The sequence below is a fragment of the Onychostruthus taczanowskii genome, unplaced genomic scaffold (assembly GCF_017590055.1).
Source record: "Onychostruthus taczanowskii isolate IOZ18803 unplaced genomic scaffold, ASM1759005v1 scaffold118, whole genome shotgun sequence".
Taxonomy (NCBI): Eukaryota; Metazoa; Chordata; class Aves; order Passeriformes; family Passeridae; genus Onychostruthus; species Onychostruthus taczanowskii.
In genome coordinates this window covers 830,843-857,130 of record NW_024498329.1, presented here as the reverse complement: position 1 = coordinate 857,130, position 26,288 = coordinate 830,843, and the positions used below count along the sequence as shown (strand labels likewise).

Below are 26,288 nucleotides of genomic sequence, written 5' to 3'. Positions count from 1 at the left end.
AATTGCATGGAGATGAAGGAAAGGACCAAAGCCCCAAGACAGCAGGAACCTCAATTCCAGCATTTTTAAGCTTTCCTGGACCTTATGAGGCACTTTTGTTGCTGTGCAGTCTTTGGGAATTTAACAGTGAGTCAAAGGCCACGGAACTGCTTTCCCTATTTTTCTGCTAATGCACGGGAAGCCCGTGGCGACTGGGGGAAAAAGAAGGAAGAAAAAAGAACAGAAGGTATAAAAAAGCAACAGGAGAGGTTCAGCTGCGGGAGCAGCATGGAATCAGGTGCATGAAAATGCGGTAAAATACTGTTTTTCTCCGCTAATTTCTACTCGTCAGAGGGCTGCTGCCCGGGACGGCCGCCCCGACGTTGCGGTCCGTTCTGTTCGGGTCCGCTGGGGCGGCTCTCCCGCACACGGGCCTCAGCAGGGAGCTGCTCCGCGGGTGCGCAGCGTCGAGCCGGCGCCCACCGCGCAGCCCCTTCCCGTCTGGCGCGGAGATGCTCGTCTGCGCAGCGCCGGAACCGTCCCGCCGAGCCCGCCCGCGGGCACCTGCCAGCGGCACGCCGGAACGCCGTGAAAAGAACGCGGTGAAAAGAACAACGAAATAAAATGCAAAAGAGACGAGAAAGAGAAGGAAGGGGGAAATAAAAGGAGAAAAAATTAGGCGAATTAAAAGTCAAGAAGAATAACAGGGAAAAGAGAGGAGGGAAAAAAGCTACAATGCATCTCCTTCTCCTCGGGCTGCCGATGCCGCCGTTGCCTGCGCGCAGAGGGCCGAGGCGCACCACGGCGGGCGGGGCAGAGGGTCCCGCGGCGGCCCGGGGCGCAGGGCGCGGAGGGGCTTCTCCCGCAGGGCACGGGGCCGCGCGCCCCGTCAGTGCCGGCGTCGTGCGGCTCCGGCCGGGTCCCGCGGGGCGTGGGCCCCGCTCCGCCCCNGGGGCGGGCCCGGGGGGGCGGGCGCGGCCCCCGCCCCGCGCCGCGCGGGTAGTGGTGAAGCGGCGGCTCCGCATCCCGCATCGCTGCCGGTGCGCAGGGGGCCGCCCGCATGGTGGACATCCTCCTCCCGCGGCCGCTCCCGGGCGCCATGGGGGAGCCCTCCAAGAGTAAGTGCGCGCAGCGCAGCGAAACGCGGGGCCAGGGCTGGCGGGCGGGCGCGGGACCCTGCGGGTCGAGCTCCGCGCCGCCGCTGCCGTCGGGCGGACTGACGGACCGCGGGCGCGCTGACAGCGCCGGGAAGGGCTGCGGCCCCATGGCGGGCGCGGGCGGCTGCGGGCTCGGCCCGCGGCAACTCCGGTGCCGCTATTCCCGTTCGTGCCCAGCGCTTCCCGGCCCCGCTGTCCTTTCTGCTGTCCGCGCCGCTGAGCTCATTTCTTTCGGCTGTTTCCATTTCTTTCTCTGCTGCCCTCTGCTCTTCCTTTATTTTTTTCTTTCTTTGGTCGTGTTACCGTTTTCCTTTCTTTATCTCTTTCGTGTTTCAGTTTGTCTTCTTTAAAATTTCTCTTTCCGTTTTTTTTTTTAAATTTTCTTTCTGTTCTTGTTTAGTTTTATTTCTCTTTCTATCTCTTTGATTCCATGTCTCCTACTGTTTTCATTTGTCCATGTTTCCATTTTAACCGTCTCTGGGTTTTCGATGCTTTTGTATCTCCTTCCGTCATTCCGTTTTAATATCTTTTTCCTAATTTCTTTCGTTCATTCTTTCTTTGTTTCTTTCCTTATTTCTTTCAAGTTTTCCTCAGCCCTTGTTTTATTGGTTTTGTATCTCTGCTCTGCTTTTATTTTCCTTTTCCAAAATTCTACTTTTACGTCTCTGTCTTTCTGCATTTATTTGCCTTGATCAAGCTTCTGTCTTTTTTTTTCTTTTTTTTTTTCCTTTTTTTTTTTTCTGTCCTGGCCAGATTAATTCGTCTCCTTTCATGTTTCCATCCTTTCTGTCCGCGTGTCTCTTTATTTCTCTTTCTACCTATTTTGGAAAAAAACCAAAACAAATCAGAATCAGAAAAAAAGGATGAAGTGTAAAAAAGATGATGTGCTTTTCCCTGATTGCTGACCTCTGCTCTGGCACACTGCTGACTCTGACCGTACCCCGCTCGCTCCCGGCAGGGCGGCCGGGGCTGGCCCTGTGCGCGGGCTGCGGGGGCCGCATCCAGGACCCCTTCCTGCTGCGGGTGTCGCCGGACCTGGAGTGGCACGTCGCCTGCCTCAAGTGCGCCGAGTGCGGGCAGCCCCTGGACGAGACCTGCACATGCTTCCTGCGCGACGGCAAGGCCTACTGCAAACGGGATTATAGCAGGTGACCCGAATGCGCCGGCGCTCGTTAGAAAAAATAAATAACCCAGACCCGAAAAAGCACAAAAGCCCCTTAAACTCCCCGAATTTCCCCCCAACGAAAACCCGACTCTCGGCCGCTGCCCCCACCCGCGGCACCGCCTGGAGCCGCCCCGACGGCGCGGCCGCGGGTCCTGACGGCGCGTCGCGTCCCCGCAGGCTCTTCGGCATCAAGTGCGCCCAGTGCCGGGCGGCGTTCAGCAGCAGCGACCTGGTGATGCGCGCCCGCGACCACGTCTACCACCTGGAGTGCTTCCGCTGCGCCGCCTGCGGCCGCCAGCTCCTGCCCGGCGACCAGTTTTGTTTGCGGGAGCGCGACCTGCTCTGCCGCGCCGACCACGGGCCGCCCCCCGACGGCGCCGTCGCCCGCGGACCGCGGAGTCCCGCGCTGCCGCCGGCCGCAGCCGCGCACCTCGCAGGTACCGGCTCCCCGTCGGGGCGGGCGGCTGGGCGGGGAGGGTGTCGGGAGGGCTGCGGCGGGCTAACGAGCGGCGGCGCTGACGGTGCGCGCCCTCCCCGCCCGTCGCAGAGCCGGTGCCCGGGCGACCGCCCGCCCCGCGGCCGCCGGCGCACAAGGCGGCGGAGAAGACCACCCGCGTGCGGACGGTGCTGAACGAGAAGCAGCTGCACACGCTGCGGACCTGCTACGCCGCCAACCCGCGCCCCGACGCCCTCATGAAGGAGCAGCTTGTGGAAATGACGGGGCTCAGTCCCCGCGTCATCCGCGTCTGGTTCCAGAACAAGCGCTGCAAGGACAAGAAAAAGTCCATTCTCATGAAGCAGCTCCAGCAGCAGCAACACAACGACAAGACGGTGAGCGCCCGCCCTCCCCAGCGGGGAGGGAGATGTGGGTGGGGGGTTCGGGCCGCAGTCGTGCTGAATCCCCGTGTGCCCGCAGAGCCTGCAGGGCCTCACCGGGACGCCGCTGGTGGCCGGCAGCCCCATCCGCCACGAGAGCGCCGTGCAGGGCAGCGCCGTGGAGGTTCAGACCTACCAGCCGCCCTGGAAGGCGCTCAGCGAGTTCGCCCTGCAGAGCGACCTGGAGCAGCCCGCCGCCTTCCAGCAGCTGGTGAGCCGCGCCGGGCCGTCCGTGGGGCCGCAGGGGACGGGCAGATGCCGGCCCGCCGGGCCCGGTGCTGAGGGAGGGGGACGGGGCAGGGGGCGACCGCGCCAGGCCCTCACCACCGCTGCTCCCCCAGGTCTCCTTCTCCGAGTCCGGCTCCTTGGGCACCTCCTCCGGCAGCGACGTGACCTCGCTGTCCTCCCAGCTCCCCGACACCCCCAACAGCATGGTACCCAGCCCGGCCGAGACGTGAAGCGGCCCGTCCGCCCCGCCGCGGGATCTCCGCATGCCTGCGCTCCCTGCATGAGACACCCGGCCCCGGGCCGCTCCCAGAGCGCCGGACAAACGCCTTTGTTTTTTAATTATTCTTATTTAAAATCAAACAAAAAAATATGTTACTGTCGGCCAAAAAAGCACCGGGATCCTCGCTGCCTTCACCAGACCGGAGAAAGAGCCCCCAACCCGGTTTTTTCGTGGTTTTGGTTTTGTTTTGTTTTTTTTTTTTTTTTTTTCCCTGCGGATTTCGATGTTTCTTTTCCCCAAAGAAACTCGGATTTCCCCGCCGAAGCCCGGCACTGTGACAGGCTTCCTCGCCCGCCGTTTGTGCTGCGGACGGTTTTTCTTTTCTTTTTGAAAGGGAAAAATAAATCATAAAAAATTCTACAAAATGGGGAGAGAATCCTCCGGCGTGCGGCCGTGGAGCTGGCCTGGAACTTCCTCCACGGAGCCGCACCGTCCAGCCTCATCTCACACCGATGCCTCTCCCGGGCCACAATGCCCGGCCCCGCACGATCGCTGGAAAAAAGGGACACGGAAACGAGACTTTTTAACGGGAAAACCAGTACTAATAATGTTAAGTTATCAATGGACGAAGGACAGATTGTTTGCGCCTTTAACGATCAAAAGTAAGTTATTGTTATTTATTGTCAGAGTCAGCGGTTGAATAGTGGGATTAAATATTTTGGACTTAATAAAAAAAAAAAAAGAAAAGAAAAATGGATTTAAACGAAAAAAAACTAAAAACCAACTAAAAAAAGTGGCGAAAGGGCAGCGAAGGGGCACCCCAGGCGCGGAGCGGCGCGGCCGTACGGATCGGGAGAGGAGCAGAGAGTCGGGACGGGCACAGCCCCGGCTTCTCCCGCACGGCCTCACCGCACCCCGCTAATCGGCTTTCAGAACCGGGGCCGCTTATTTATAGCCGGGGAGGCGGAGCGCAGGTTTCCCTTTCGGAGTAGCCCCCAGGCTCGTCCGGCCGTGTCCGCACCTGCCGCGGTGCGGGGCCGCCTCGCCTCCTCCCTGGGGGTGGCGGGGCTGGGCGGAGGGGGCTCCCCCTGGGCGGCGAGGCGAGGCGAGGCGAGCCCTACCTTCCCGCGTCTCCATCCCCCCGTCCAGACCTAGGCGGCGACTCCTTATCTGCCTCTGGCATCACCTGGGAGCGCGACAGGGCCGCTCCAGCTCCCGCGCCCTCCCCCTTACCCCGCTGCTCAGGACCAGCTCCCCGCGGGATCGCGGGCCCGCCCGAGCTCAAGCCACGGCGAGCCGCCCCCTGACCGCATCCCCGGGCAGCGGGGGAGAGCCGGGCCCTGCCGGAGCCCTCCGGGCTGCAGGGGATGGGCAGCGCGGTGCCGCGGTGGCTCCGTACCCCAACAGACTGCGCAGCGGGTGTGCAGGGACCGGGCCCCCAGGGCGAGCTGCCGTCGGGGCGCACGGAGAGGCCCGGGCTGCTCAGCCCGGGGCTGCTCTGCACCGCCGGGACGAGCAATGTCCCGGCTGGGGACAGGTGGGGATGGGGATCCTGCCGCCCTCCTAGCCCCGCCGCGGGGTCCCCGCCGTTACCTGGCTCCGTCCGGGTCGGGCTGGAGCTCCGCGCGGTCTCCCAGGGCTGGGCTGGAGCGAGGCGCGTGGCTCGCCTCAGGCCCGCGCCGGGCCGGGCCGGGCCGGGCAGCTACGGGCGGCGCTGGGGCCGCGGCCCGGGGCCGCCAAGAAGGGACTGTTCTGCTGCCGGCCATGATCACGGCACTGGTCTACGCTCCGGCACCGGTCGCGGTTCCCGTCCTGCCCGGGTCGCGGTCCCGGTGCCCGCGGGCCGGGATCGGCGGCGGCCCTGCCGCAGCCAGGGCCGGGGCGTCGCGCGCCCCCTCAGCGCCGCCGCGCTGGAAGCGGCTCCGGCCGGAGCGGGCGCGCGGAGCCTCCGCCGCGCTCGGAGCAACGCGAGGGCTCCGCGAGCCCCGCTCGGGCCACGCCGAGGCGTTAAAAATGCATGAGGTCTAAAAAATCTGCCTTAGGTGACGTATCCTCAATCCTCAAACCCAAAAAATTATAAGCAAACTTTCTCCGGGGCCAGATCTGACGAATTATTTTGATATTATTCTGACTGACTCTTGATTACCGAGAAAAACAGCTTATGAGTGGGTTTTTTTTCTCTCTTTCTGTGTTGCTTATGGTGATTCAAACACACCGATGATTTTAACACAGGAATCACACAAGACAGAATAAGTTATTTTATTACAAGATATATAGAACATATTTTCTCTATTTGCAACCTTATTTCAGCAGTTCTGCAGTGCAAGTCCCACCACAGGGCAGAAAACACCAAAATCATGACATTGGATACAAGAACGAAATAAACTCAAATTATCAAAATTACAAAACAGAACTTGGAAGTATCTACAGTACTTATATAAATAGTGCAAATTATATATCTATAGGACAAGTATTTAGAGTATCAAAACCATTTTGGAACAGCGTTTTAAAGAAGGAAGTCAGCAGGAACTGGTCAGTGTGACTATGTTAGGGATTTAAAAGCTAAATACAACTCTTATTTTTTCAAGAAGAACTGTCGAGCTTCTTCCCAGGATTGCCGGGGGAATCTGTTGGAGAGCTCAAGATAATCTTGAGAACTGAAAAATTTTTCTGTTGAAGACAGAACACAAAATTACCAAGTTATTCCCTCTTAAGATAAGATGGCAGTAAAACAAGAATAATGAATGCGCAGCCAGTTTGAGATATTTAAATTACTTTAAGTAATTTACTCCCCTCTCCCTACCCAAATCTCTTCAGACCATGGGGTGACACTTCATGGAGCTCACGGCATCTACGCTTGGCTTTAAGAACGGCAGCAGAGGCTCTGCTGAGCAAAGGCTTCCATTTGCTAGCTGGTCAGGCTCTGCCTAAGGAACACCTTACATCTTTGCACACTCCATGTTCCTGGACACACCACTCAGCCTCGTTATACTTTGGGAAGCTTCAGTGGTGTTTTCTGCTCAGCAGTTGCAGAGGAGTTGTGCTCCCGACTCCCCAGAGCACGAGCACAAATGCAGCTTTCACTCCTGAGAGCGTGCAGGGACGTGGACAGGACTTCACTGCGCACAGGTTTGAGGGTCTGACCCTCCACCCAGCACCCAGTTTGTGCTTTCACGTTTTATTCCCGTCAGTGTGATTATTCCCATTTTTTTGGGAATACACACCATCCTTCACATTCAAGTGATATACGAGATAAAAATAATCCCGCCTACGAATTACTAACTTTTTTGCAACTGGATACTGTTTAGAAATCACACTCGTGTTACCACATTTTTGTTTAAAAGTTCCTCCAGTTTGAATAGTGAAAATAAAAAGCAAGTTTTCCACTTGGATTTTAGATGTTTCTTGAGAAGAATCTCATGGAAATACAATCCTGGAAAGCTGGTGCTGCAGACACTGCATGAGTCTGTTTCAGACTGAGATGTCTGATGTTGACAGTAAAAATGTCCATAAAGTTACTTTCATTTTATAATTTATTTTTAAACAAAAATTTGATGCTTTAGACCTAGAACCACTCACCTCCTAGCAAATGCTGAGGAAATGGTGGTGGATTTCTACTTATGAGGGAGAAACGACTGTCTGAGTGTCACATTTTATGCACAATTCCCAAGACCAGATGCCCATCAACACTTGAATTTCAGATGTCTTTAGCAAGTAACAGCCATCTCAGCTGAGCATCTTTCAAATGTTTAGCCTAAAAAGGTTGACTGTATTTAAAATAATATTTATAATAATTGAGGGGAAAAAAAACCTCACGACTCTTCTGCAAACTGACAAAATTTAAAGGACAATTACAGGACAGTATTTTAGAGATGTTTGGCTCCCTGAGTGCATTGGCATGGCAACATAGCTTCTGCAACCTAAAACTTTTGAAGGCAGCCTTTGTGTCAGCTAATTAAATATGTGCAGGTACAGTATCACATTTTAAGACACGCTACCACATAGCATTGAATAAAGATTAACAGTCTGAATCCCTGACAGACGAGCAGCAGACTGGAAGACATGTATGTATAGGTCAGGATGTAAGCCAGGGAGCCCACCCCCAAACTGTAAATTTACTGTATTCCTTTTCAGCCATGCAGATTCAAAGGACTTAAATCACAGTATCTACACATTTTGCTACCCAGCTGTTACTCTGTGACACTGCAGGGAACGTACCCCTCTGCTGAGATAACTGATTTTCCATTTGGCCTGAGCTCTGTGCAAAATCCTATAGGGGAAAACAAACAAAAAAAAGGCATCAGGTTTTCAGATCTTATATCTGAGAAATTAAAACAACATTTAAAAGTCTTCATAATCATTCAAAAATACCAATACTTCATGTAAACTGTAAATTAACAAACTCTGGCTTGTTTGCTACGTTTCATAATACAGTACTGCCAGCACTTAAATCCTGTAATTTACAGTGGATTTTAATACATTTATTTATATCTGTTTCAAAAAATATATTTTTAGTTAATGTCTTCTTAGGAAATAGTTATTACTGTGATTTTTATTAAGCCATTTAACCATAGCAATGTTTCTGTAAAACAAATGGTGTTTCAGATTTTTGCTCCCATCTCCAAATACACTCTTACAAAACTGATGACTGATCCCAATTTCAACGGCTGTGCTTCCCAGCAATCCAGGAGCCTGAGGTGTTGATCTCCTGGGAGAAGGTGGAGTTGCTGCCCAGCGCTGCTGGCCCTGGCAGCCAGCTGTGCCCCCAGCTGTGCCCCCAGCTGTGCCCCAGCGCAGAGCACCGCGCAATCCCGCTGCTGTCGGGTGCTGGGGTGCAGCAGCCTCAGGACACCGACCTCGCCCAGAACAGCTCCCCACTACAGATCCTGTCCTGTGCTGGAGTCTCCACCCAGCAGAGTACTGAGCAAGGGATCACCGAGATAAGACGCAGCACAGCAAATCATGGATACTGCTGGATGTTTCTACTTATTCCCGCACATCTCCAAAAAGAAGTAACAAAAATAAACAGGCTGATGCAAACTTCAGCTGATGGAAATAAATCTATCGGTAGGGAGAGCACTGTAAAATGCAGAAATGCTCTTCCTTTGATTTTGGCTGCACATTTAACACACTGTATTTAAGTGTTATATTCGTACACACCACCAAACTTTTACGCAAATGGGACTTCTTTTGGCGTTCCCTGGCAAAGGAAGAATCTCATTTTCTAGTCACAGGGCAACATTTTAGAGTCTTTCCCAAACCTTCTACTGAAGCAAATGAGAGATTTGTTTGACAAACAGCAGCGAGTTGAAACAGAAGTGGAGCGCAGGTCCCTTCTGCGTGTGCGGGATCTCAGCATTCCTTGGATCCTGCCAGCACCGCGCTCCGTGTGTGCGTGTGCAACACTCGGGATTAGACTTTAAAATGGGCAAAATACTGAAGGACCACTGAAGTCAGCAGTGACAGGACACTTCACAGCACACACGGCTCTTCCACATTTTAATAGAACACCTTTCTTTAAAAGCCTGCAGGCACAGTACATGAACTTGTGATACAACTAACTGGAAATGAAATTAGTAACGTTGACCCTTATGAATATACTTACGCTTTACCACAGCTACTGGGGATTTTAGTGCCATTTCATCTCTTATAGAACAGAAATCAACATAAACAACCTTAATTATTCATATAGGGAACATTGTCCTCCACGCTCCTGTTTTTTAGCTGAAAAAAATCCCAAACTAAACTTGCCGCACTTACTAATAATGCATAAATTATATTTTTCAGTTTCACTATAAGAAAGCCAAAGAAGATGAATTATAGCTGTGTATTTAACCAGAAGTTCATTACTGTATGGCAAATGTTTTTAATACTAAGTTCCAAACTTCTTTTAAAAAAACTGCTCTGCAATTATTTTAGTATTAAAAGGATAAAAAGTAGCTGCACTCCTAAGTTTGATGTTATGCAAAGACTTTTAGTAAATATTTAGTTCTTGTGCTTTCTCTCTGAAATGCATGTAGCCTATTATTGGACTAGCTGTAAAGCATTAGGGAAAGGATTTTGATTAACATTTCTTTGTCAACAACAGTAACTTTCAGGTGACTGATACAGGGTTACAGACTCCCAAAAGCTATTATTTTTAACAGTATGGTGTTTACGAAAACTGCATTTATTCACTGGAAACAGTCAATAAAATGCTTGAAAACCATGAGGCAGGCAAAAAATCTGGTAGATAAAATAGCATATAAATTTAGACAAAGGGAAGAAAAATAATGCAAATCTTTATTCGAAACAGTATTTGTAATGACCTCGGTGGCTTACTGTCAAAAATAAAGATTGCAAGATTAGACTGGTAACATATGTTTTGTGTATTTTCTGCAAAAAAATACATACACTTACCCAGCTCTCTGTAAATCTATGGCACACAGTATACAACTATACATTTATATGTAAACACATTAATATACTGATTTCAGATATGCTATATGGGCAGGAATTTTTAAAAAAAATAAATATTTTAAGATCTACATCAAATCTTCCCAGTACATCCAGGAACTTTAACAGAAACCGGATTCTGCACGAACAGTGAGAACCTGAACTCCTCAGTAACCTTTCAGGGTGATAAGATGCCTCAAGTACAGGCGTAATCTGTGGTTTAGAAGAGCTGCCGTGAGTCTGGAAGCACTTCAGCGCTGTTTGCTTGTTCTGCTGAAGTGAAGATCCCCACCCTGAGAGCAAAGGCGAGCACAGCTCCGCAGCCATACCTGGATGAAGGTGGCCAGTAAAACACAGCTCATCTCCTGCTCCAGGATGATCTTGTTCTGAGGGTTATTGTAACACGCAGCTATGAGCGAAGGGAAGAGCACTTTGATTAAACGAGGATCACTGAAATACTGGAAAGGCAACTGGCAGAGTTTCTGCAGCACCGTGGGGTGACGGCCAGACTGTACAATGATCTGAAAATACAAACAGAACAAGATTAAACCACGTGATCTATCTGTTCTTCTCTTCCTCTTAACCAGAATGGGTGCTGAAGTCATGCTAAAAAAATGAGCATGGATGAGGAGTAAGTACTAAAAATAAAGCCTACAACATTTAGTTCAAATAACTTCTGTTTCAGTGTGCAAGTACTATTTTTATTGCAGAGTAATATAAAAAATACAAAGCCCTAAAAGTTTTTTTTTTCTGTATCACCCAAGAAGACAGCAAATAAGTAACGGATTAATTCACAGATTACAGTAAAATAGATAATTTAATACCTTAATTCAAAAGACAAAGAATTACAGCTCAGGGACTATTCTAAGGTAGAGGCATGAAAGACAAAACGCCGATGCCTGCCATTTGAACGCACTAAGCACGGGGAAAGAAAATCCAGGAAGAAATGACCAGGATTTTAAAAACCCTCCTGAAGCTTGACCATCCCTTCCTGGAGCTGGCAATTCGAGAGGACTGTGTTTCAGGGGAGACGTCTGCCACGCATTCTCAGGCACCAAAAAGAAAAGGGGATTGTGAGCTGCCCAGCGAGGAGTTTCTGTAAGGAGAGACTCAGAGAGATCCTCCCATCTGTGCTCCTTATCTCGGTTTCTATCGGTGCCATTGGCTCTAAAAGGAGAATTGTTTAGATAAATGGGACTGTTGTCATGAAGAAGGCTAAGTTTACAACTGTATACATCTGAAGAAATAAGGCAATGCTATCACTGGTCTCCTACAAAGGAACCTTTCCATTTCACTTGATATTCTTATAAAATCTTTGCCATAAACTAGAAAATGCCCAAATCGGATCGGTTCCAAGTAACCTTGATTAGACAATTACAATATGAAAGAGCTGTTTGACCCAAAGTTGGCTTTTCAGCATAGGAGGAAGCTCCTATAAGGCTGGAACACTGTAAAACTGAGGGTCACGACTGTAAATTGTACTTGGAAAAACACAATTTTACAGGTACACACCCAGACAAGACTGCATTCAAATTAAAACCAGAAGGACAGAAAGAAGCAGTTGAGACTACAGGAACATAAATTACAGGGATTTACAAGTTTTCAAAGTACTTTTAACAATACCTTCAGAGCACACACTAAGTTGATAATGCAGTTCAGTTTAAAAACACGATGAAAAAAAAAATAGTTTGCTTTTTTTTTTTTTCAGTTCACCAGTCAAAAAAGACATTGAAAAACCTTTCAAAATACTGGCAACAATGTCCTAATGCCCTTAAAGACAGAAGCATTTTTTAAAAAACAGCCAAAAAAGTGACAATTAAGCATACATTCAGACATTGTTTTGAGGAAAATATCATTGAAGCATTTGGATTATTCTAAACTCTCAGCTCCCACCCTGTAAGCAAGAGGTGCCCCCAAGTTTGGGAGTACTGTTGAAGTTTTAAATGAACCAGAGTGGCTATTATACTGTTCTATTTTTCTGTGGTAAATTCTATAATCAGAGAAGTATTTAAAGTCAATCAGAATTGGTACTAAAATAACTACAATTGGCATTTCTGATCCAGGACAGAACAAGAGAACTCCTGATTTATTTTTAATGGCCACCATACCCTTGATGAACAGGCAGAGGAAAAGAAGTTTTTGGGACTTTTTATTTTTCATTTCACAGTTCACTTCCTTTACGTGTCCTAAAAATGCCATGGATAGTTAGTGAAGTCCTGCCAAACTCACAGTGCAGATACCCAAATAGCTTCCACGGAATTATTATTTCATTATCTTTTTATTTTCAACAGCTTTACTACTATGATGTTATCAACATTAAAGATAGGAAGGGATATCGAGGGGTTGCTGACTGTTTTAATCTGGTATTTATCACATGTGGAATCAATTTAATGATTTCAGCTCATTGTACTAATGCAGCTACTAAACCTGATACACTATATTATGTACTCTGAAGAAAAAAAACATGAGTCACCCCTTACTGGAAAAAAACCCAATCAAATAAACCTGCAGCAGAGCACATATTCTTTGTTTCACTGTCAATAGGTGGAGAAAGTGAAGGCCAGCACTTGACTTAGCAGATGAACATCAAAGAAAAATGAAAACCTTGCACTTCTCTTGCTTGATTTTTTTTTCTTTCTTTTTGAATAGTCACTTGGCTTAATAATCCCAGGGACTTTTGCAGGCCTGGAATATGGAATGCTCATCTTACAAACTGCTCTCATACAAGAGATACAAGCTCCTTACTGAAATGCAGCTTGCCTCTCCTGCTGCCACAGACTGGGATCCAGACACATTTACCTAGAATTAGCTTTTCTTGTTGCTCTCTCTCTAGCCTGCAAATCAGATATGCCTGTCAAATGTAACAAGATCCTAATTAAATCACTGCATTTCTGTACAGCCAAGCATTTAAGCACCTGCTTAACTTCAGCTATGTGCCTATGTTCCATTAATACTTGCTTGTGGTTTTCTTTTTCTGAACTGAGACCTATCAAATTAGTCCAAGCAACTACAATTATTTTTTTAAAACCAGAGCAGGAAACTCACATTGATGTTTTCTGTATTTCCTTTTAAAACATTGCTTATTCTCAAAACTGACAGATATTCATACAACTTTATTGGTTTTGCCTGTGCTTAGCTGGAATAATTTCCAGCTTAATTTATCTTATTTATGGCCCAACATGTACTAAATGCTGGAACAATCCTGTGAAAAAACAGCACACAGGTAGGAGACACAGCAAACAGGTTTATGAAATGCTCTTTCATGATGAATGAAGGAAGTTTTCATTTGTGCCACCAGCCAACTCCAGGCCCTGATCCATCCTGGAGGTGGAGCCCCTGTTACAGAGTGGGTGAGAATTCAGGTTTAGCACAGCAGAAAGCACTGGCCAACACTGCTCTCAGTGTAAAAGCCTGCTGAGGAGAGACTGGAGCAACTCAAATTCTCACTTTCAGGAGTCCAGTCTTGCCTGGTGGTGTCTGTCTGCACGTCCAGGTCTCCCACACCACGCGTGCTGCACCACAGCCAACTGTCCAGCACCGTGAGTGATGTGGTGACCTGTGGCAACTTTCCACTGAGCAACACCTTGCAGGGCTGCCTATCACTTATCTTCTGTCACTCCCACCACTTTATAGCCTTCTGCAGGTCCTGCTAATTGGCTTCATCTCCAATAGCCAGCGGGTCAGGCTCTCTCCCCTGCCCTACCAGCAATCCCTGCTCCCGTGTGACTCTCTGGGAAGTGCACTCTGCTCTCCCAAGTGCAATCATCATCCCCATCCACTGTACTGGTATTTCTGAAGTTTATCACTTAGGAAAGCATGATTCATGGTTTCTGAAGTCTCTAGATGGAATCCATGTTTTTCCTCACGTTTACTCGGGCCAATATTCACTATAAAGTGTATTGCTTGGCCATTTGCTGCACTTCTCACTGTGAAAGCCTGAAGCAGTATAAAAGTCAGTCTTTCAAAACAGACTCCAATGACAAAAGCCAGCAATATGCCACACAGCACTTGAGCAATAAAATAGGACAATCAATCAAAAAAATTAAAAGCTCCATGTGGTATGAAACAGCAATAAAGTAGTGAGGGGAACTCATCATTCTGCTGGGAGATAAGGCCTCCCCTGTCACTCAGGTAGGGTGTCTGGCTCCAGACCTGATGTGACTGCTGGAAGGATATTCCAGAAGGATATTCCATCCTGGATACTCAGTCCTTCCCTGCATGTCCCCCAGGACAGCAGCCTTACTCTCCTGACACTGCTTCCTGGCACCTTGCAAAGGACAACTTCCCAGGACTGAATGCCTTTGCTAAGGAACTAGCAGACCGTATGAATCCAGAACACTTGGGCACGATTTTCTTCTGGGTAGCAAAGGGAAACACTGCAGCTCATTTCATTTTTCAGTGGGTCCCAGAATTAAAGTTCTGATGCTGCTGCAGGAATGAGAACCATAAGAGTGCAGCTCCTTTCCTTCCTTGCAGGGAGATAATGAGTAGCACACACAGGGGCAACCTTCGCCCAAGAATTAGCAAAGGAAAGATGTTTGGCTGAACACCTCCTAATTCCATTTTTATACTGCATACATATATATATATATTTTTTTTTCTTCACATAATCTTTCTCTGTATTCCTTTCATCAGTGAAAACTACCATTATTTTAAAATGCATATGTATGTATTTTTGTCAAAGGAAGGTAATAAAATCCTCATACCTAACAGGATCCAGAACTTTGGAATGGTACAGCAACGACACAGAATGTCTCAGCAGTTACATGTCAAATCAGATGTAAAACCTTACCAATTCAACAGTTAATTTTACAGAAAACTAAAAAAAGAATCCTCTTGCCTTTGAAACTGTATTTTCATAATCAGACAACTGAGTGTACAAACAGGATTTTCATCAACAAAACTAAAATGCCATTGAGAAAGTTGAAGAATGTCTGTATGTAAAATACTGAACAAATATTAGTTACACTGAAGTGAATTGATAATTCATAGATTCATATCATTCATATATTCATATGTTCTGAACAGACATGTAATGGAGATGCATGCTAGTAATTTGTCAAGAACTAGCAGTTCAATTAAACTGCCCTGTGAAGATTTATTATGGAGTAGCATTTTTGGTGACAATCTGAGTTTCTTTTTCCAAGTTTAACTGCATTCAAAAAAGGGGAACTAACTGAATTTAAAACTCTGCTTGCAATCTTCCAGATATTTAAGGAAGATTATGATCCTAGATCAGTTTCCAGTGGTTCTATGCACGCATGCTAAATACTGTCAGATACTGTATTACAAAGAACAAAATAAACGGTTCAGTGTCAGACCAAGAACTTCTTCATGGCTTGTGCACTACACAAGGTTAGCCCAGGATTACTGCAGACTGGAAGTGCTGATTTTTAGAGCAATATTTAGTCTAGTTCTACTGGTGGATTTAGGTTTTCTTGCTTCACTTGGACATTTGCAGCTCTGTAAAAACATCATTCATGTGAGTTATTTCTGTCAATATATACAATAAACCCACCAGAATGATCTTTTAAATAAGCTAATTAATTTTGTAGTCAGGTAGAAGAGTAAGCCAGCAGCAAACTATTTTGTCTGAGGAAGGACAAAACAAAGAACTGAAGCGATTCACTTTGGGAAGAAACTTTGGGAGCAAAGGCACAGCTGGCACCAGTGGCACTGCTGGGACACATGGCAGCCACAGGGGCACAGCCAAGGCAAAAGGAGACAACACCCAGCAGCTGCACTGCCATCTGAGCCCTGGCAGTGCCTCCACCAGCACTCCCAGCCAGGCCATGGGAGCTGTGCCTGCTTTCTGCAGCCCATCAGCTCCTTTCATCCACACAAGAAGGGGAAAACGGGCAGCAGAGAAAGGAAAAAGATTGCCAAGGAGAGAACTGAAATCTGTAGGCACAAACCCAAATGTGGAGTTTTGAACAAAACCTTACAAGCCATCCAAGTGCACTGCTCTTGTGTGACTGACTCTGCAGGAAAATGTTGTGGTCTTCGTAGTCTATAGTCAGGCTGATGGGTTTTGTTAGTTTTAACTAAATATTAGGAGTTGTAGCTCTTTTCTCAAGTGAAAACTGAGACAAAGTTATCCTAATGTGGATACAGGAACAAGCAGTTGGAAAGTTCAGAACTTCCTGAAGCAAAACCTTCTTTGGCTCTTGGAGAAAAACCTGGCAGCGACACGGGGTGTTCCACAGGTACTTAGAAACAAATACAGTGCTTCTTACCAGCAGCTGAATTCACTTTCTAGAAAAACATCCTTCCCAACAGAATTTCCTTTCATTTTTATGAAACGAAGCATTAAAATGTGCCCTTTACTTGTCTGTGCTCTTCTGCTATAATGTAGCTCACGTTCAGATGCAATTTTCTTAGAGCAGCTCAGTTTAAAAAGTGAATGGTTCTCAGAGGGGCACTCCCTGCCTTCTCTGCTATCTCAGGTGACCTGTGCTTCCAAACTACAACATGGCCATTGTAAACATTAGCATTTTAAAATGGTACTCAGTATGGGAACCACTAATGTTTCTTATCCATGTATTTATCATTTATTTAAATGCCAATTCTAATTTGTACTAACAAGTAATAATTTCATTGAACAGGAACTGTGCATCTAATTCCTGTAACAGTATTCCATCAAACAGTTAAATCCCTTTTATTTGATGTCAGGTTATTTACAACTTTGTAAAAGAAATAAGTCTTTATATTAGTAGTCCAGAGTTTCTCTTCAAAGTTAGATCTGCATTATTTCTTTGCTTCTATATAAACAGATCTCATACTGCCAGCATTTAATCAGCAGAATATGTCACCACTTAGGCTCTTCTTCTGTTTTAAGGTCAAGCTCTTTTCTTTCCATTTTGCAAACTCCACTATTGGCAAAGCTCTGAGCAAAGAATGTTCTAAATTCCTCCTGGCATTTCTCAGGAATCAGAGCACCATTTCCAAGCAAAAAGAAAGTTCCAGAATGCTACACTGAAATTTAAAAATAAGAATTTTGTCTATTTGAAAAATTCCAGTGTTTATTTTCTTAGTGTCACGTGTAAGCTTTCAGAGAGAAGATAAGGGTGGTTCAGGAATAACACGAGTCTTCCTATAAACCACATTCTAAGCATTGTCCTTTCAGGGCTCTATGGCTTAAGCACATTCAAGGGTACTCTGTGTATGTGTCACAGAAAAAAAATCATTGCATCAGTTTTTGTGTAACCATCCTAAGACATATGAACATTTAAGATAGGACAAGGGCCAACCACCAGGACAGTGATGCACTGAAAATGTAAAAATGTTTATCAAAAGTGATGCTAGTGGAAAATCTAGCAAAAGTTTGTTATACAAAACTTTTGAAAAAGATGCAGAAAATGCAGCCCAAAATGACGATGAACAAGTCACCTTAGTTATAAGAAAACAAATGAAGTATACATAAGATTAAATTCAACAAGAAATAAATAATGTTAAACAAATATTGTAAAATATAAACTTCATTACAATGTGATGAAAGAAAATGGAAGCAATTCTAATATGCATTGAGGTTACTTGTGAATGTAATACTTGTGCAAGCTGCAGGAGAAAATAATAATCTAATATCTGACCTGGAGAAGGTATTAAGGAAAAGCCTAACTTCTGGAGTGATAACATTTTAGCATTTATTAACATAAAAATAAATATTTAAATGTGAGGTTGTTCTCACACTTCATGTTAATCTTATACTTAAGGACCCTGTTAAACCAAAGGGCATCAGTGCTTTCTTGAAAATTCTAAGCTTCGTTGTTCCCACAATAATGTAACAGAAGATTCATATGTTTAAGTGCTGGCCTAATAATTTTTAATCAGAAAGTATTTTTATAGATCCAGTGTATGAGAAATACATATCTTCTGTCAGGTAAAATAAAAACCCCATCACAACACATCTCAAATCCTCAGGTGTTACTCTGAGCCCTGAAGTGATCAGAATTAGCATTTGTAGCCCTGCACAGTTTTTGAAGAATCATCTTCACGCTCAGATAACATCCCCAGCTTCGATGATGAACCCCTTTAAACTCAGGCTGCTGCTGTGGGCACAACTCTCCAGTCAATTCCTCTGAATGATCATCTGAATGAAGATGATTTAAAGGGCAGAGAAGAAACAGGACCAGTCTACAGAAGTTCAGGCAAACTGGTAGCTGAGGTTTCTGCCAGCATCCTTGGAAACAGCTAGTTTGGGTCAAAATCCCCAGAAGGTGTGAATAATGCAAACATTGCAGCCTAAAACACATAAAATCTTTTTGTGTGTCTCAGAGCATTTTCTCCCTCCAAAAGCAAATATTTTCTGTCACACTTTGGAACTCTAGTTACAAGTAAGCTATATAGTCTTGAAATTATTATTCCTAGCACGTTTTGTCTTATGGCTTCCACAAGAAATGTAAAGGGTTTGTCAAAGCATCCAATCATCAACTAAAAAGCTTGTGAAACACTGAGCCACTGGACATATTACAGAGCTGTCTGAGACAAAGCTTCAAAGAGAGACAAAGAAAATGTGTTTTACTGCCACAAAAAATGAGCTACAATTTACCCTTTACTACGGGGAGAGGAAGACCAGCAACATTTTCCATAGTACTCCACTAATGCATTTTGTTCTTTATATTTCAGTATCGCTTCAAACAAGTGTGACTTGAGCTGAACATGACACAGGGGGCTGGGGAGACTTCTCCGGGCCTCTCGCAGGCTGCCACCCCCGGAGCAGCATCCAAGGAGGAGCTGTCAGCTCCGGGAACACAGAGCAGCCGACGCTGCCGCTGCGTGGGGCCGGGGCACAGCCGCGGCGGCTCTGCGGGGCCGGGAGAGCCGAGAGTTTATGAGAGAGGCACAGGGAGTTCCCTCACACATGAGGCGAGACAGACAATAGCTCGCAAGGCCGATTAAAGATTTGCAGGCTCCAGACTGTGTTTCAAGCGTCCGTGTGAAAAGCGGTTCCCAGGCGGAGCGGCGAGCGCCGCGCCGGGCGGGAGCGGCAGCGGCCTTGCGCAAGCTCGGCCCCCGTGCGAGCCGGCCCGGGCCCGGCTCGGAGCGGGGACAAACTGCTGACCGAGCACCATTATGCCAAACTCTGGGCTCCTTCCTCGATGTGGACGAAGTTCCACTGGGCATTAAGCTGAGACCACCGAACTCCTTTTATCCTGACGCAGGAGTAAGATTACAACGCGGCTCTCCGGAGGCAGCAGCAGCTCCCTCCCTTCTCTAAGCCTCGGTTATGGACTGCATTTGAAGGCTGTTGAAATTACTGGCTTTTATGACATTGAGAGATAAGTTTATTCTTCCGTGTTTACAGTTTGAGAGGAAGACAGTAAGATAAATCCAAATGCATTAATTTCTCACGCTAATTCCTATACACTCTCTTCTCCTCCCTACAGGAATGAGCCAGTCATCATGAACTGAAACTAAATACACTTTACTTCATGCTAAGTCTTCGCTCATATTAAATTACCTTCCCCACATCCTCTCAAAAACCCCAAAAAAATCCAGGATGTATTTTGGAATGTTAGAAATACAATTAAGACGTGACACATGAAATGTGCAGTCCCAAATGCTTCTGACATACTTGATTTGCTTTGTCATAGATCATTCTTTAAAAGAAAAAGTTAATCAGGAAGCTCAAACAACAACAAAGGTGTCTGACAAATTACCTAAAAGGCATCCCCACTTTTGCCTGACTGCCCAGACAGGAATGCCATCTCTCCTGAAGACATGGGTTCACTTAAGTGAATTTATGTGGCTGAGGATGGAAGGCTGTGAGAGCCAAGGCATACATTACAGAGCTGCCTTAATGTACTCAGCTCCAACTCGGGCACTTTAATCCTCAGGGGATTTCTGTTCACAAGCTCAAGTGCTTCTAAATGTGAGTCAAGACTACAACTTCACGTGAATCACTCACTTGCCAAAATCAGCTATTCCACAAAATTTACCAGGCGTATTTCTTGTTCAAAGCTATAAAGCTTTAAAACATCAGGGTGTGGGGCTTTTAAAAGAAGTTTTAACGAAAAAACCCATAACCTCAACATTAAATCAATACTCCTAAAAATCCCTGTTTGAGAAGAAACTAACAAATTCAGAATTAAGTAAATTCAGATCTGATTTACTTACAGATAGGGATGTTAACTGCATGGTAACTACCAATTCCTGCCTCTTTACTCTTTGTGCCGTATTTTCATCAAGTCCACCTACCAGATCAAAATTGTTCCATTTCCTCCGCAGCCCCAAAAGCAACATAAACTATGAAAGTTTAATGATGGCCTCTAGTAAACAACCCATATGGAAACTCTACATATTTTTTATAACTTGCAAGTTTTCCTGTTGACTTCTGATTTTCACCATTTTTCCATTTTAGAAGTATTTTTCTTCCTTCCTGCTAACACTAGCGAAAACTGGCCCCATGCTAAAACTCAATATGTACTAACTCTGTCAAAAGCACAAAATAGTTTGTCTCCAGAAGGTCACTTTTAATCTTAAATCCCTTTGTAAGCATCCCTTGCAGCCCAGTACCTGTAACCACAGCTAGGCTGTGTCCTACACAGATACATATTTGTGATACACACCGTGGGACAAAGGCTCCTGCTACTTTATGGCACAAGAAGGACTTACCACACAGAAGAAATATTTAGAAGAAAATATGACCATAAGTCAATCATTTAACAAAAAAGGGAAAATAAACTTGGGATGAAACCTTTATTGGGGACTAACTACCAGGCTTTGGGTGCCACAAGCAAGTCCTAAATTTCAAGATCCTTTCAGAACTGTGCCTACCATACAATATTTCAATTACTTTACACATTATATTTTTACCTGTGATACTGCTGTGTGACATTTTACATATTTAACATGGGAGAAATTCCCTCCCAAAATATCCTGTAATTTCACTGCTCCTTACTCCTTTACCTGGAGCTAGCTGGGATGCCTGAAACATGTTTTGCAACAAATTTTCCACACCTGTATAGCAAGGAGTAATTTCTAGTAGGTGACTGATACTATTGCATCTAATTCCATGTGCTTCTGTTTTCAGCATATGGATCATTAGATATTAACATTTCAATTACTTATGAGTTTATAGTAATAGACCTTGCTATGGACACAAATGTCTGAGGACAGAGGGTTTGGACAGAGAAGTAAGTGAGACATGCAGCTAGAAGACTTCTGGGAATGAAATCCCTTCTTCAAGGACACATAGTGTGCATGTAAATTTTTGAAAAACTTCTGAGAGAACTTTTTACTTCTATCTACAAGCTTATTTTTACAACAAAGTTCTGAAAAGCTGCACACACTTTTTTCCTAACTCTTTCAACAGAGATTTTATTTTGCAGTCTAGCAACAGTATCTTCTAAAAGCATACAGTTAATATCTTACAAACTCTTAAAGCTGGTGGGATTCTTCTAGAGCACTCTAAATACAGTGTGTACCAAAGACTGGCACAACAAAAAGCTATTTTTATTTAAATAAAGGCATAGCAATGCAAACGAACAATGCAACTTCTTTTGGAGCCTATCAGCAAGACCCTGAGTCTGAGGATCTGATTTGTGAGGACTTTTCAGATGAAAAATATTCCCTAACTGCAATGAATATGGAAAGATTTCTATTCCCAATGCAGCAATGTGAAAGAAAGCAAATCATCTGTCATTCCTGTTAATTTAATTACAGGACCACATTCAATTATTCAATATAATATGTAAATAAGGTTAGTTGACAGCACATGCTAATTATATTCATTATACTAATTAAATCAAACAATAAAAGGGAATAAAAATGTAATAAAATAGAAGGGTAATTTAAATTAACAAGAATATTTTAATTAGAAACTGTAATTCTACAGTCTGATATGGTAGGGTCGGCTATTGAAAGATTGGACATTATTTTTATTACACAGTTCAGCTTTACATGTCCATCCTGGGTGTCATGGGACCTGTTTTTGTACAGCAGCAGATTGAACGGTGGCCAGAACAAGAGAATCCCTCTTCCCTGCTGTCCCTCCAAGGAGCAGATGCCCAGTGACGCTGGGCTGTGAGCAGGGGCTGCCTGGCTCCGCAGCAAACACGAGCTCACGTACGGATACAGAACAGACAGGGCAGCTCAGGCCTCACCACTGGCCTTGCAAAGCTTCAAATATTAAAGAAACACTCCTCGCCTTCTGCAGTTTGCACTTCCATAACTGATTTATTTCTTCAGTGACAGCAGCTGCCCTGGAACAGCTTTATGAATGTTAAAACAAAATAGGAACGAAGGAAGGGAATATTACTAATATATTATATGTGGGCAGAGTCAGCAAAATCACAGCCTTTTTAAAATAAACAGAGCAAGCACTATCAAAACACTCAGGAATGTGTTCCTCAGGAATCCATTGTCCTCAGTGCTCCTCGACAGAATCACTTGGGGCTGGCCCGAGAGCCAGGCGTGGTGCAAACACCAAGTGGGAGCCCAGGCAGAGCCTCTGTGTGGGACCCAGCAGGAGGGGTGAGGGCTCCTGGAGCTGGGGAATCTCAGGCTCCAAGCTGCACAAGAGAAAAGCACTTTCCTCCTTCCTTCTTCATCTGCTACTCAACTAACTCTAAAGACTTCTACAGACAGCATAACAAATGAAGCCAAACCTGTATTATACTAAATGACTGGCATATGATGCTCTTGGAAGATTTTGTTCTATGAATGCGAAATATTTAGGAAATTGCCCTCTTATGATTTTGACTGCATAGTGGTAGTAGTTCACTTACTTAAATCACAGTACTACTACAGAAGGTCAGTGCTAAGGTTGACAGGCTGTAACATTTCTGTTTTAGAAATCTATCTCTTCTCCAAACTGGGGAACTGCTTTGCTTTTTTATTTTTCTTAAGTTGCCCTTTTTTCCTTCTTCCAGTATGCTGCTTTGGATATTTATCTGTTGATGTGGATGGACAAAGGAACCACAAAAAGGGATGCTGAAAACTCCAAACAACTGTTTGTCCTTTTCTGTTTTGAGTATTGAAAGGAATGAAACATACTTCCATTTGCAATAGAAAATACAAATTTAGAGAGGAAATTACTTTAAACTACAAATTTTTCTAAACAAAAGCACATTTGACTGCAAGCAGAACCTGAATCTGCCTTGAAATATGTCAGTTATGGACTCAGTTAAAGTTGATTCAAATACTAAATAGAGCTATCTGCCATTACAGAAATTTGTTTTCATAGCTCAAGTCTAGTGTATCTATTTTTATTACACTGTACTTGCCAGGACTTCAAGCCTACTATTTGAAAACTTTCACTGTGAGACCAATTTTTTATTTTTAGTAGGACTCCCCAGATGATCAACAACGGAAGAAAAAAATTGGAAGCTCTTAACATAATAAAAAATTAAACCATAACTGAATGAATAGAAAGAACTTCCCTCTTCATGAAAAGCAGCCTGTCTAGTAGAAGTCACAACACAAAGAGCACCTTAAAATAATGACCATAAGCAAGTCATACCGCTTTGCCTGGTAGAAAAATTACTTCCTTTCACTAAAAATCCTTTCCAGTATTTTTCAAGTACCTGAGTGAGGAAAGCTTCAGTTTTTCAAAATGCTTTTCTAAACAAAAAAGCCAAACCCAAATGTCTCTTCCTCAGGTAAAATCCTGTTAATGAGGAATATTAGAAATGACATAAAATGTAATGTCACGACATCCGACATTGGTGCCTCCAAAGCAAACCACCCTAAAAGAGAGCTTTTAGGGTACTTAAAGGACTGACACAGCATGCTGTCTGACTGAAACCCTAAACCTGACTTTGAGAGCTGCAGAGGCCACCTTCAGCCCCAAGAGCACAAGCTGAAGGCTCCAGGAGCCAGCTGGGAAGCCCAGCCCCAGCCCAAGGCACCCCCCAGGGCCCAGTGCCCACTGCCCCCAGCCAGAGCTTCCCAGGCACTGGCACTGCTGGCACGGCAGGCTGGCACTGCTGCAGGACCCTGTGCTGCTGTACACTCTGCTGCAGGACTCCTGTGCTGCAGGAACCCCCTGTGCTGCAGGACTCTGTGCTGCAGGAACTCCCTTTGCTGCAGGAACCCCCTGTGCTGCTGTAAACCCTGTGCTGCAGGGAACCCCTCTGTGCTGCAGGACTCTGTGCTGCAGGAATCCCCTGTGCTGCAGGGAACCCCTCTGCAGCACTGCTCCTGCAGTGCCAAGTCCTCCATGCAATGAATCACATCTGTTTGGACTTGTATGCCAGAACAGAAATAGCTGAGCTGCAGAGAGAAGACACCACGGTTTGCTGGCACTTCTGGGAGCCAGCTCGACCCGTCGGGCAGCAGAGGGACTCAAAATGGCAGCAGCACCACACAGGGTTAAAAATGACCCCAGATCCTGAGTGGGATTTTGGTCACCCAGGGTAGGGAGGCTGCAGCATCCTCCCTCCAGCTGTGGCTCATCCCACAGAAACACCACTATATAATTATATAATACTTGTGACAGCACTGTCTGCTTTAAGATATTTCAGTGCTCCAATTATAGTCAATAACTATAAGAATGCTATAGAGCAGCTTTTCTCTAAAACCCTTCCTGACAAGTTTTAACACTTCCTCCTGCTCATCAGCTGAACTGAGGGCACTGAGATCCTCACCCTGAACCCCCATCCCAAAAGTTGAGCAGAACAGGGAACAAGCACAGAGAGAGAACACAGTGAGTACCTTCCCAAAATACAGCATTCAGCTGAACTGTACCCAACATGTGGGCACCTACACATTCAGAGTCAACTTCTCATATTCCAAGAGCCAGTGCCAAGCCCTGCCCTGCCCAATACACCCTGAGATGCTACATATAAGCTGAGGAAACCAGGAGATCTTTAAGACCAATACATTTGAAATAATTTTTGAGTTTTGTGTCTGTGTTATTTTATAAGCCAGTAAGAGAGGTCACAGAGTCCAGTGGCAAAAGTGGGCAACAGTCAAGGAAGCTAAAGGGTAATTTCCACTGTTTCTTGAATAGGGCATTTAGTTTATGACTGGAAAGATTCATGGAGAAGAATGGCTCAAACACAAGCACTGGCAAGCAGGGAGACAGCCACATTGGCATCCAAGGACAAGTCTTCATGGGAGAGTAGCTTAGTTGGCTTTTAAAAGGTTTAACTTGGGTACCACAACCATCTGACCAAGCTGATGTGAAGCTAACTTAGAATTAAAAATATCAGTGGCTAAGTATGCTTGGCAGCGTGCAAGGCCAGTTCAAATCAATACCATGGCAGCACAAGAACTACAGATGGAGTTTGCTTATGGACACACAAAATTAAATGTCTTTGTCTTAACACACAACTTCAGCTTCTCTTTTGCAAACACATCCGTTTGTGCTCACAGGAATCCCAAGTGCTTCAAAACCAATGCTGAAGGGATGAGCTTCCTGACTAAATGAGAGACCCATGACAAAATGTGCCCTTGATAACTTCTGATCCCCTTCTCCATTTGCCTTACCTGGTTATCTGGGTTGTTTACAGTGAAGTAGCCCACACAAATGATGACTTCGTGCAGCAATCCTTCACAGGTATGCTGAGAGCAGTACCACAGCAGGGAGCTGATAATGTGTCTGAAGGCCAGGGACAGCCCTTCAGCTCCCACAATCGACTGGAAAACAGACCAAGAAACAAGATCACATTCCAGCAGTATGTTTTAGAACTTGTGTGAATTGCACACACACCAACTGCACCCTTCTGGGGTGTTTTTGCAAAGTACAGACTAAGTTTTTCCTTGTGAAAGGCCACAATCAGATCTCTTTTTTCAGCTGCTTACTGTTCACAACTGGAATATAATATTAAAAGCCACAGAAGCAAGAATAAATTCAAATTTTCAAGGGACACAGGAAAAACTGGATTCTGCTTATTTGACATTCACTGTAGCATTAGGTTGACCATTTCATTTGACATACATTACATGATCCAGGAATATTTAGTAATATATCTTAGAAATAAGCAAAAGAAACCAAACCATCTTCATTTCTGCAACAGAGCAAAATGCATTTCTCATTAATAACTCACGCTCTAAATAGAATACAATGATTAATAACAAATAATGACTTTTCAAACATTACAAAAAGTTAGAAACATCCAAAAGGAGAGAACACTCAGCTGCAAAGCTTCTTGGGATGTTTTTTAAAAGTAGGCAAATAGCTGTAACGTGGAGATTCAGAATTAGATTTTATCTGTGCAGCCTACAGCCTCTATTTAATAAACATGTCAAGCAGACAGAGCGACACAGGGTCAAAGGGGAAAAC

At 45.4% G+C, this 26,288-nt stretch overlaps 2 protein-coding genes across 3 annotated transcripts in view; one reads left to right on the top strand and one right to left on the bottom strand.

The window, feature by feature from the left end:
• The first annotated feature begins 973 nt into the window (after positions 1-973).
• On the top strand, positions 974-3,812 carry ISL2 (ISL LIM homeobox 2). The gene is made up of 6 exons (XM_041427668.1): positions 974-1,097; positions 2,095-2,284; positions 2,479-2,738; positions 2,849-3,132; positions 3,218-3,388; positions 3,519-3,812. Exons 1-6 carry the CDS (start codon positions 1,040-1,042, stop codon positions 3,633-3,635), a joined length of 1,080 nt encoding a protein of 359 aa, XP_041283602.1. The 5' UTR covers positions 974-1,039; the 3' UTR covers positions 3,636-3,812.
• Positions 3,813-5,866: 2,054 nt separating this feature from the next.
• The window catches only part of SCAPER (S-phase cyclin A associated protein in the ER), a 136,209-nt gene continuing 115,787 nt past the window's right edge, over positions 5,867-26,288 (bottom strand). For both annotated transcript variants that reach the window (XM_041427672.1, XM_041427671.1), the window contains exons 29-32: positions 25,493-25,642; positions 10,390-10,581; positions 7,844-7,895; positions 5,867-6,295 (exon numbers count right to left, since the gene is read on the bottom strand). In XM_041427672.1, coding sequence (XP_041283606.1) covers positions 6,201-6,295; positions 7,844-7,895; positions 10,390-10,581; positions 25,493-25,642 — 489 coding nt within the window. In that variant the 3' untranslated portion in view covers positions 5,867-6,200. The remainder of the gene's footprint in view (positions 6,296-7,843; positions 7,896-10,389; positions 10,582-25,492; positions 25,643-26,288) is intronic.